Consider the following 12,780-nt stretch of genomic DNA (forward strand, 5'->3'; position numbering starts at 1 on the left):
CAAATTTAACATTAAGGCCTGTGACTTCTCTGATCCCAGATGACATAACCTTATTGATCTCTGTAAATTTTAACCAGTTAGTTGATAAAAATGAAAATTGGGATGTCAGGTCAGTAGTAACTGAGATATTAATAGTAGTAGATATTGAGAACCAAAAAGGCCAGATCCAGTTCAACTGTACACTTTTATTTACACTAAAGCAGCACGTAGTCACTATGGAATACAGAAATTATACAGTGAACCAGCATTTGAGGATATGTATGAAAAATTAAAAATCATGATCATATGCTGATTAACAGATAACTGCATGCATATTTCAGAATCACTACACAAGTCACAAAGAACTGTGAGCCAAACATCTTACATTATGTTGTTTGCCCCTGAAAGCTGCATCTACCTACATGCTAAAACTTGTGATTCCAGTTTCTCAGCTGAAGACAAAATCTATTGGGGTGTATGTGATTTTCAGTGCTACACAGCAACTTGAGTGACAGAGCAAGGATACTCATATTCCCAAAAGGAATTTAAGAGTTCATTAAGTGCAGAGGAAATTGATTTAATTAAGAAAATCAATCACAGATACCTGATAAAAATCTATCAAGGCTGTATAAATGCTCTATATCCCACTCAGCAAAGATTACATTGCTATCTATAACCGACTATAAACAGTAGATCTGAACTTCACCCCATACTTGTTAGGTCTGCAAGAATTCTGGTGCAACTACATTGTAACAAAACACAATGATGGAGCTTGTATTTCACACAGTATTCACTAAAATAATCAAAATATGAACATCTGTCAGTGTCAAGTACTTACACAACTACCAACATAAGACTACAACACAAGAAACAGTGTTACAAGATGGTAAAGACATGCCTGGCAGTGTTAATAAATTCAACAGTATAGAAAAGCTAATGCCAATATCATAAATACTGCAGATAGAATAGCATTCCAGGAGTAAACTTTCAGTACAAATGAAATAATATCAATACACGTGAAACATGGTTAGATGAAAGGGTTGTACTAGCGCTAAACAGTTATATTTGTTTCAAGTGACATGCGGATAGCCACCACACACACTTAAGGAATAATCTTTCATATATTGTCCACTACATGTATGCATGAATGTTTAGACTTTATTTTGTCCAGGCATAATAAAACTCAGTAATACATGAAAAATGAAGGATCAATAAGTTATAAAATTTAAAAGAAAGAATTCCTTAAGTTCAGGTGACAATTCTTTTTTTAAAATAGAGACAAGTGCCTCCACATTCTCCTTTTTAAAAACCAGCATAAGCTGAATCAGCCTTTCTGTTTCATTCAGAACTAGATATAGGTAGAAGGGTATAGGCTTGTAAAAGTATTTAAAACAAACCAACCCTTAAAATGCTATTGCAGTTAGGTGGGGGGGGGGGGAGAGAGAGAAGATTCTGGTTTTCATCCAAACTGTTAAGCAATTTTACATGCTTCAACCAATTATATTCCCTATATTATTGAATGGCATTTAATCAATGCAGTGATAAATTGATCAGGTTAGACATGATGTCTACCAGCCTCTGAATAAGCAATTGTTTGCCTTCAAGATGCTATGTGAAGAACTAAAACTCATTTCTGGCAAAATTGGGATTGTAACTTACAAACATCTGATCAGCATCAAAATATTGCACAAGAAAGGCACAGTAATCTCCTGGTGCAGAAAGGAGGATCTGCAATTTATAGCATCTTTCACAATCTCAGGACCTCCCAAAGCTGCACTGCTGAATCAAAAAATGGTAAACATGAGTAGGTGTTTTGATAGAAACTATCACACAAGGCTTACAACTATAATCTTGACTGATAATGCAATAGGTGGTTAGTGACCCCTCTGACCAGCAGATGATACTCCAACCTATCCTACTGTTAACTTGCATACAGAAGGGAAACAATTGCTTCCATTACTTAAAAGGGATCTCAAATACCAAATGCACTCATACTTTTTTTCAGACTAAAGAACAACTCTTCCTTGCACCTGTCTGACTACTTCAGTCTGTTGATTTTCTAGCTCAAGATACAAAGAAGCTGCAAACTACAAGAATCATGAGGTAAAACATAAAAAATTAGAAATAAATGTGCCAAACATTGTTTAATTGAAAATTATCTAAAATCTTTAAATAAAATTGTTAATGTGAAAAGTAAATGCCACAGCTCTCATGTACTTAACTGCTACAATCTTACCAAACATATCTCTGAATATTCACACAACACAATTTTAGAGGCAAAAAACAGCCACCGTATTAGTGGCTAGTAAAGCCCAGTCATAAGCCACTTCCCATGCTCTTAAAGGATCTAATACAGAATATATTTGTCTATCAAAAATAGACTGTGGCCTAATTGCATAGCAAGGATTCATTCTGCTGCATTCATTCCTTGGTTTATATTTAGTTTTTATAGTCAAGATGCAGTGAAACTGGAAGCATAAGTTTTAGTCACTGTTACATAATGATTAAAAGAACACGCTCAATGTGCTACACAGGTCAGCTAGCTACAAAAAATACAAATGCAAAGCATTCGCCAAATTCATTCATGACTTCCTTTTTTTTTTATCTTCCTTTCTTTGAAAACTGTGATAGATCATTCAGTTTCGTCTGCAAAGCATTTCATAACAGTTGTGTTGGTTCTATTATCGGGCCCTGATTAAGGGCCATATCAAGCCCAGAAGAATATTGAATCCAGCATACACATACAAACAGACGTAAAGTGCAATATTTGTTTTTAGTGTTGGGCAACATCATGCTGCCTGGCAGGAAGCAACCACACCCAGATCATTTCTCCCAACTATTATAATATCAAATAGCAATTGAGACCCACCCATCTTAAATTTGCTAACATATATACTTTGGGGGAAAATATCCTTCCAGCTTCTCAGATGTAAACAAAATGAAATGTCCAATTTGGTCCCACAGGCAAAGAATGATATGCTGTTGAAAAGTGATGACATTTAATGGCCTCCTCCTGCAACTACCCCTCAATCTAACCTGGATGTCAAATTTCAGTCAACCAATGTCACAGTAAAACTGAAAACAACAACAATCTCACAAGGATCTGTTAACATATTCCAATCGCTTGCAGCAATCCTGTTTAAATTCAAAATAACTGGGATCATGGTATCTGACTACATTGTTGTGACAAACAGGTGGTGATGAGTTGCCCTCTTTTCCACTTGTGTCTGATGATGCCAAAGGGAACCTCAACGTTTGGTGCTCTCCATCCATCTGCTGTGCTGCTTTAACTGACTGACTGTGCTTCAGTTCCAAAATGCCACTAGCTCATCCAGACTGCATTTCAAATTTGTGAAAGGTTAGGATTGGCTCAAAGTCCTTCTAGATCTTGACTTCATTAAAATATCAGTTATTGTCCATATCATATGATCCATATTATAACTTGCTCATCCATCATTATTCAAACAGTGAAAGGCTAAGCCAAGTTTGAGAATAGTCAATCCCTTACAAACATAAGACAGTGGGTACTTTGGATATTGTTACAAAATTAGGGATGAATACCTAGCAGTATTTAACCTTACATTTGAATTAACTTCAAGGGAAGTGTGAAGCTTTAGAAAGGTGCATTGGACAAACTGAAATATTTTTGAATTACAGTTTGGTCATGCCAGCACAAAATGTTCTGCTGTGATGTTGACATCATTTATCTGGATCATCTGATCTAATACAGCCTTGAGAAAGATTTCACAGCTTACTCTACTTTTGAAGTCCAGTTGCTGCACTTACCCTGGTGGCTGACCCGCTCTCCACAGCCTTCATGAAGAACACTGCAAACGGAAATGCTAATCTTTGATAAGTACATAGGAACACTATAAAGCTACACAGTGACTAATCCTTGCCCTCACACAGTTGGCACAACAAATGCTATGAGCAGCTCTCTGAGGCATCACAAAATGGTGCACAATATAAAAGGGAAAAGTTGTAAACTCATAGCCAGGTCTGGCATAACAAGGGATTGAAAGGTTTATCTAGAGGTAAGTCAGAAATGAGTGGCAGTTTCAGGCATAAGTTTTCATCATTGAGACCAGTATACAATTAATGCAATCAAACAGCAACACTTCATCAGCTTTGTACACCTGCAAATTCCCTCATTCTTTGTATAATAAATAAGAAACGACAAATGTCAAGCATCATGAAATGAAGCCTTCAGTTTACAGGACCATAAGCATCGAAGGGTCAAGTACAATCTTGAAGCCAATCCACTCTTCCTAGGAAGTGGGTGGTTCAATGGTCATCTCGTCACAGTAACCACAAATGTGAAACTCATTGAGATAGAGCAGAATTTCTTTCAGTTGATTTCATCATATATGCTAGAAGTAGGTGGAGCTGGTGCTTTGAGTTTCTTCTTCTTACTGGAACTCATGCCAGGAGCACTAGGAAGTCCAAGGTGAGGCTTCTTTTTTTTGCTCTTCTTGGAATCAGAATTGTTGGTACCTTCACGTGGAGCAATAAAAACATGTTAGCAATGCAAGCATACACAATCATTTCTATGCACACCATCTATGGTGCTTGGGGTTCAGTCAAGTTGGTCTCAAATGCAACAACAGGTAGATAAAATATAAAGAATTATAATGACACAAAAATCAGTTTTTATTGTGGTGACATCTAGAGTTGTAATTAGACTCAGCATTCCTAGTGGAAGTGGGAAAAACTAGCCAAGGCATCCACTTATAATCATTACTATATAAACATGGGAACACTGAAACAAGTGATAGAATCTGTTAGGCTGGGACCTGTCAGAGGTAGCTAACACCTACCAATGTAAAAAATATGCTATGAGATCTGATAGATATGGTAAATCTGAACACTTGGCTGCCCTTTTCCTACCTGCATACAGGCAGAAGCTAAAGAACAAAGCTCCAGAGATTAGGAAAGCAAAGAGGTGCTCGCAGGAGACAGAGGAGCAGCTATGGGATTGCTTCGAGTTGGTGGACTGGGCAGTGTCAAGGTCTCATCTGTCAATCAGAATGAATGCACCATGGTAGCCACAGACATTGTTAAAACAGTTTCAAATAAGTGTGTCCCCACAAAATCATTCCATTTTCCCCAACTAGAACCCCTGGATGAATCATGAGATCTGCAATCTGCTGAGGGCCAGATCAGAGGCATTCAAGTTTAGTGGCTAAAAAGGTTACAAGAGGTCCAGGCACAATCTTTGGAAAGCAATCTCATGGGAGAAGAGGCAATTCTGGACTGAAATTGAATCAACGGAGAATGCTTGACAGTTGTGGTAGGGCTTGAATACTATCACCTCTTACAAAGTTAAAACAAGCAACAGGGCTTCCCTTCCAGATGAGCTCAATGCATTCTATGCTCACTTTGACCATCAAAACACGGAGGAACCATCACAAACTCGCACATCCACCGAAGATCCTGTGACCTCAGCCTTTGGGAGAGTGAATTTATGAAAAGCATCCGTCCCAGAAGGCATTCCTGGCCAAGTACGGAGGACCTGTGCTGATCAACTGGCTGGCATGTTCACTGAGATCTTTAATCTCTTGCTTCAGCAGTCTGAGTTTCCCAGCTGCCCAAGAAGAAAGTGATAGCCTGCCTCAATGACTATCATCCAGTAACACATACATCCAAAGCGATGAAGTGTTTTGAGAGGTTGGTGATAAAACATGTCAACTCCTACCTGAGAAACGACTTGGATCTGCTCCAATTTGCCTACTGGATAAACAGGTCCACAGATGCCATCTCATTGGCTCTTCACTACTCAACCCTGGAACATCTGGACAGCAGTAGCAGGATGCTCTTTATCGACTATACCTCTGCATTCAATACCATCATCTCCTTAAAACTAATAAGCTTCAAACCTTGGCCTCAATACTCCCTTGTGCAATCGGATCCTTGATTGCCTCACTTGCAGACCCCAGTCAGTTTGGATTGGCAACATTTCCACCACAATCTCCAGCAGCGCAGGTGCACCACAAGGCTGTGTGCTTAGCCCCCTGCTCTACTCGCTTTACACTTATGACTGTGTGGCTAAGCACAGCATATAGGAGATTAAAAATCTGGCTAAGTGGTGTCATAACAACAATCTCTCACTCAACGTCTGTAAGACCAAGGAACTAACCAGTCAATCACGGGTAAAACCCTCCCCATCAGTGAGCACACCTACATGAAGTGATGTCGCAGGAAAGTAGTATCCATCACCAGGGATCCCTACTACCCAGACCATGCTCTTTTCTCTCTGCTGCCATCAGGAAGAAAGTACAGGAGCCTCAGGGCTCATACCACCAGGTTCAGGAACAGTTACTACCCCTCAACCATCAGGCTCTTGAACCAAAGGGGATAACTTCACTTGCCACATCATTGAAATGTTCCCACAACCTATGAACTCACTTTCAAGGACTCTACTCCTCATGTTCTCAATACTTATTGCTTATTTATATACTATTATTATTTCTTTCTTTTTGTATTTGCAGAGTTTGTTGTCTTTTGCACACTGGCTGAATCCCCAACTTGGTGCAGTATTGCATTGATTCTATTATGGTTATTATTCTATTATGGATTTATTGAGTATGCCTGCAAGTAAATGAATCTCAGGGTTGTATATGTACCATGCTAATAAATTTACTTTGAGCTTTGAAGTTATTTTCAGATATACAATGAGTAAATGAGAGGCAAGAATGGACATTGATTCACTGAAAAATAACACTGGAGAGGTAGTAATGAGGGACAAAGAAATGGCAGGCAAACTGAATTTTGTGCTGGTTTTCACTGTGGAAGACAGTTGCAGTATGCCAAAAATTTGAGTGTGTCAGGGTGCATAAGTGAGTGTAGCCACTATTACTAAGGAGGTGCTTGGGAAGCTGAAAGGCCTGAAGGTATATAAATCACCTGGACCAGCTGGACTGCATCCCAGGGTTCTGAAAGAGGTAGCTGAAGAGATTGTGGAAGCATTATTAGTGAGATTCTGAAATTGTTCAGAGGACTGGCAAATTGCAAATGTCAATCCACTCTTTAAGGGAGGGAGGCAAAAGACAGGAAATTATAGGCCAGTTAGCCTGACTTCTGTGATTGGCAAGAGTCCATTATTAAGGATGAGGTTTCGGGGTACTTGGAAGCACAAAATAAAATAGGCTGAAGTCAGCATGGTTTTCTTAATGAGAAATCTTGCTTGACAAATCTGCAGGAATTCGTTAAGGAGATAACAGGCAGGATAAAGAAGGTATCTCGGTGGATATTGCTTACTTCAATCTTCAGAAGGCCTTTGACAAGGTGCCGCATATTAGGTTGCTAAAGTGTACTCCAGGAAAAATACCAGCATGGACAGATTGGCTGACTGGCAGAAGGCAAAGAGAGGTAATTGAAGGGGCTTGTTCTGACTGGCTGCCCTGTTTTGCAGGGGTTGGTGCTGGGTCTGCTACATTTCACGTTATATATTAATAACCTAGATGATGGAACAGGACAACTTGGACAGATTGATGCTGCTGCCTTTAAGGACGTTCTCCCCATACCACGTTGGCTTCCTCTGGGTGCTCCAGTTTCCTCCCACAGACCAAAGGCGTACCAGTTGGTAGGTTAATTGGTCATTGTAAATTGTCCAGAGATTAGGCTTGGGTTAAATTGGGGGTTGCTGGGTGGTGCGGCTCAAAGGGCTAGAAGGGCACGGTATCTCAATACATAAATCAATCAATAATAAATAAATATTTGGAGAATGGGCAAAGAAGTGGCAGGTGAAGTACAGTGTCAGAAAGTGTATGGTCATGCACTTTGGTAGAAAGAATAAAGGTGTAGACTATTTTCTAAACAGAAGGCAAATTTAGAAATCAGGTCTACAAAGGAAGTTGAGAGTCCTAGTGCAGAATTCCCTAAAGGAAAGCAAATGCAATGCTAGTATTTATTTCAAGAGGACTAAAGTATAAAAGCAAGGATGCTTTATAATGCATTGGTCAGACCACATTTGGAGTATTGTGAGCAGTTTTGGTCCCCATATCCAAGAAAGGATACGGTGGTATTAGAGAGTTGAGAGGAGGTTTATGAGAATGATCCCAGGAATGAAAAGGTATAAGGGAAGTTGATGGCTCTGCACCAGAACCCACTGGAGTTTAGAAGAATGAGAGGAGAGAATGTTTCCTATAATGGGGGCGTCTAGGACCTTCAGAGCAGAGATGATAAGGAATTTCTTTAGCCAGAGGGTGGTAGATCTGTGGAATGCATTCCCTGAGATGGTTGTGGAGGCCAGGTCATTGGGTATACTTAAAGTGGAGGTTGATAGGTTCTTGATTAAACATGGAGTCAAATGTTATCGGGAGAAGGCAGGAGAATGGGGTTGAGAGGGAAAATAAATCAGCATGATGGAATGGCGGAGCAGACTCGATGGGCCGAATGGCCTAATTCTGCTCCTATGTCTTATGGTCTTATGGTCAAACATAGCATTAGGTAAGCTAGGTAGTCTGAATAAGGCATTTGAAACAAGCAAGTTATTATGAAACACTAATTTTAAAAGAACATTTGAAAGGCATTCAAACGTCTGTTCAAAGAGCCAAGTTATTGAAGCAGTTAGTACTAAGCAGAAAAATAACATGGCAATGAATAAAACATCAAAATATTTTTGAAATGACCAAGCAGAACATAATTCAGGAAACTTAATTGGAATGTGAGATCAGAAGGAAGGGATACAGAAGCATGGTGTTGGGCACCAGCAAATAGCGATGATTTGAAGTCAATGGGGCACTGTAACTGCAAAGAAAACAGCTCTTCTCCGTTACTCAGAATGCAAACCTTCAAGGAATACATTGAATACAATGTATATGTCTTTGTTGAGTATTAGTGCTTTTAGTGGATGAAAACTTAATAACTCAGTTGTGCTTATAAGCCATGTCTGGTGCCTTTCCGCTTCGAGTCCTGAAGAGGAGAGAAACATCGACGGTTTATTCATTTCCATCAACACTGCCTAACCTGCTGAGTTCCTCCAGCATTTTGTGTGTGTTTAAAACAATTAAATACATTTTTAACAATTAAGTGAAACAAAGTAAATTACCTAACACTTCAACTTCTTTACCTGGTAGCTGCTCATCTTCTGAAGCGAAATGAGTGAGAGTTGCTGAACCTGTGTCAGGCCTAATTTGGTACAAGTCAACAAGCAGATTTCTCAGTGTTAATTGCTGGATATCGCAGGTGACAGGCAGCATCAGAGCATAACCATAAAGATTGTAGCTGATACCTTTCAGGCAATTCGCATCTGTGCACAATTACATTGGAGTTCTCAACTTTGTGACAATAACATGAAGAAATGCCATCACCTCCACATGGAACTTCAGAAAAGTCTGGGGCAGTCACATTCATGAAATCACCTCCCTCAGCTTGCCATCAGAATGTCACAGAGAAAAAAATGACAGCACCAGCCTTACTAGTTTGAAACAAACACTAACAGCATAGACAATACTCCAAAGTGAGTACTTCCAAATGAAGCAACTCTGGTCTGCATTAATCTGGTACCACCAATCATTAACAGCTAAAAGAGCACTTACTTGCTTTGGAAGATGCTGAATCAGAAGGTGAAATATCTGATGTGCCATCCCACTGTAGTCGGCTCATAAAGCTCTGGCTCTCTGAAGCATCATAACTCTCATTTTCTACAGTTACTTCAGATTCGGGAAGGGATCTGAAATGAGGGAAAAGATGACCTAAGCAACAGCACTGTGCTGTAATCACAACTGTACCACTTGACTCTACACTTAAAACAATAATGGAGCATATGGGAGATTTATCTAGTAATTGATTAACACATGCACTATAGGACCACAAGTTTTGTTTCCATAAGACCATAAGACATAGGAGCAGCGTTAGGCCATTTGGTCCATCGAGTCAGCTCTGCCATTCAATCAGGGCTGATCCTTTTCCTTCCTCCTCCTCAAACCCATTTCCTGGCCTTCTCCCCGTAACCTTTGATGCCTTGTCCAATCAAGAACCTATCAATCTCTGGCTTCTTTGTAAGGGTCTGCGCTGCTGCAATAAGAACCGAGCACCATGAGATGATAGACCCAGCAGGGCCTGGAACTACTCGACTTAAGCCAATCGACTTATGAATGAGAAAAAGCCATCAGAATCAATAAAGTCATAAACAGAAACACACCCTTTAACCCATCTGGTCTGCACTGACAATTGAACAGTCTTGCTTTAGTCCACGTATGTTTCCATCAACTCTGCCCAGATTTTATCACTCACCCACACACTAGAGCGGGGGGTTCTCAACCTGGGTTCCACTGACTCCTTAATTAATGGTAAGGCCCCAAGGCATAAAAAAAGGTTGGGAACTCCCGCACTAGAGGTAACTTATAGTGGACAATTAAGTTACCAACCAGGTCTTTGGTATATGGGAGGAAATCGGAGCACAAACTGCCATTGTGCCCACTAAGTCTTTGCTTTTACTACTTTCATTACCATTTTTAAATGCTCTTCCTCACATTAATCCTGAATCATTTCCCTAAATGGATATGTCTCATGAATCCATTTCTGCAGTCTATTTCAATTGCTTCTTTCACAGTCTCTTTATCCTCATTTATTTAACCCACAGTGTTTGTAACTGTCCCAGGACATCCTCTATTTAAGAGGAATTTGATCAAGAATAAGTACTGCAAGAAACTAGTTATTATAAGCAATATTCACAAAATAACAGTGGCCACGAGTACGATGTATGCTGCCAATCTCAACATACAAGTATCTCAGATCATACTCTCCTGAAAATGAAAAAATATTAAATTGGCCAATCAACATTTATTCACCTGTTCCTGGTGGGTAGAAAAGAGATGATGCTAAATGTTACCTAGAGCACTGCAAAGTTAAAGCTGAAGGAAGCATGCATGACATAGTACCCTATCTGAGTTGCTTGTTATCAATTGGGAGTTAAGACATTACTCTAAGAAGCTGCCTGATCAAATACACTTAATGCTCACAATAGGGATCAGTGCTGGGTCCATTGTTATTTGTCACCTATATCAATGATCTGGATGATAATGTGGTAAATTGGATCAGCAAATTTGCTGATGATACAAAGAATGGAGGTGTAGTAGAAAGTGAGGAAGGTTTTCAGAGCCTGCAGAGGGACTTGGACCAGCTGTAAAAATGGGCTGAAAAATGGCAGATGGAGTTTAATACAGACAAGTGTGAGGTATTGCACGTTGGAAGGACAAACCAAGGTAGAACATACAGGGTTAATGGTAAGGCACTGAGGAGTGCAGTAGAACAGAGGGATCTGGGAATACAGATACAAATTCCCTAAGAGTGGTGTCACAGGTAGGTAGGGTCGTAAAGAGAGCTTTTGGTACATTGGCCTTTATTAACCGAAGTATTGAGTATAAGAGCTGGAATGTTATGATGAGGTTGTATAAGGCATTGGTGAGGTCAAATCTGGAGTATTGTTGCTGGTGAACGCAGCAGGCCAGGCAGCATCTGTAGGAAGAGGTGCAGTCGACGTTTCAGGCCGAGACCCTTCGTCCTGACGAAGGGTCTCGGCCTGAAACGTCGACTGCACCTCTTCCTATAGATGCTGCCTGGCCTGCTGCGTTCACCAGCAACTTTGATGTGTGTTGCTTGAATTTCCATCATCTGCAGAATTCCTGTTGTCTGGAGTATTGTGTTCAGTTTTGGTCACCAAATTACAGGAAGGATATAAATAAGGTTGAAAGAGTGCAGAGAAGGTTTACAAGGATGTTGCCGGGACTTGAGAAACTCAGTTACAGAGAAAGGTTGAATAGGTTAGGACTTTATTCCCTGGAGCGTAGAAGAATGAGGGGAGATTTGATAGAGGTATATACAATTATGATGGGTATAGATAGAGTGAATGCAAGCAGGCTTTTTCCACTGAGGCAAGGGGAGAAAAAAACCAGAGGACATGGGTTAAGGGTGAAGGGGGAAAAGTTTAAAGGGAACATTAGGGGGGGCTTTTTCACACAGAGAGTGGTGGGAGTATGGAATGAGCTGCCAGACGAGGTGGTAAATGTGGGTTCCTTTTTAACATTTAAGAATAAATTGGACAGATACATGGATGGGGGGTGTATGGAGAGATATGGTCCGTGTACAGGTCAGTGGGACCAGGCAGAAAATGGTTCGGCACAGCCAAGAAGGACCAAAAGGCCTGTTTCCGTGCTGTAGTTTTCCTATGGTTTTCTTTTTCTAATAGAACTTACACTGAAGATCCCAGGAGGTAGACCCGTACAGATCGTCGCTGCTCATCTGTATGCTGAGGGCATCGCAATGATCTACAAAAATAGTTAAAATATAATTAAACAAGTACATACCAAGTACTGTACACATAAAGTGGCATGCAAAAGTTTGAGCGCTCCTGGTCAAAATTTCTGATACTGTGAATAGCTAAGCGAGTAAAAGATGAACTGATTTCCAAAAGGCATAAAATTAAAGATGACACATTTCTTTAATATTTTAAGCAAGAAAACTTTTTTATTTCCATCTTTTACAGTTTCAAAATAACAAAAAGGAAAAGGGCCCGAAGCAAAAGTTTGGGCATGCTGCAGGCAGTACTTAGTAACACCCCCTTTGGCAAGTTATCACAGCTTGTAAGCGCTTTTTGTAGTCAGCTAAGAGTCTTTCAGTTCTTGTTTGGGGGATTTTCACCCATTCTTCCTTGCAAAAGGCTTCTAGTTCTGTGAGATTCTTGGGCCGTCTTGCAGGCACTGCTCTTTTGAGGTCTATCCACAGATTCTATTAAAGTTCTATTTTAACTTCATCAGTCCGCAGGACTTGTTTCCAAAATGCATCAGGCTTGTTTAGGTG

At 40.1% G+C, this 12,780-nt stretch overlaps 1 protein-coding gene across 4 annotated transcripts in view; it reads right to left on the reverse strand.

Moving 5' to 3' along the window:
- Position 1: 1 nt before the first annotated feature.
- Positions 2-12,780, reverse strand: part of atxn7l3a (ataxin 7 like 3a) — a 72,293-nt gene continuing 59,514 nt past the window's right edge. For all 4 annotated transcript variants that reach the window (XM_063037334.1, XM_063037333.1, XM_063037336.1 and 1 more), the window contains 3 exons: positions 12,177-12,248; positions 9,519-9,652; positions 2-4,473 (listed from right to left, as the gene is read on the reverse strand). In XM_063037334.1, coding sequence (XP_062893404.1) covers positions 4,328-4,473; positions 9,519-9,652; positions 12,177-12,248 — 352 coding nt within the window. In that variant the 3' untranslated portion in view covers positions 2-4,327. The remainder of the gene's footprint in view (positions 4,474-9,518; positions 9,653-12,176; positions 12,249-12,780) is intronic.

This window comes from Mobula hypostoma, chromosome X1 (assembly GCF_963921235.1).
Source record: "Mobula hypostoma chromosome X1, sMobHyp1.1, whole genome shotgun sequence".
NCBI lineage: Eukaryota > Metazoa > Chordata > Chondrichthyes > Myliobatiformes > Myliobatidae > Mobula > Mobula hypostoma.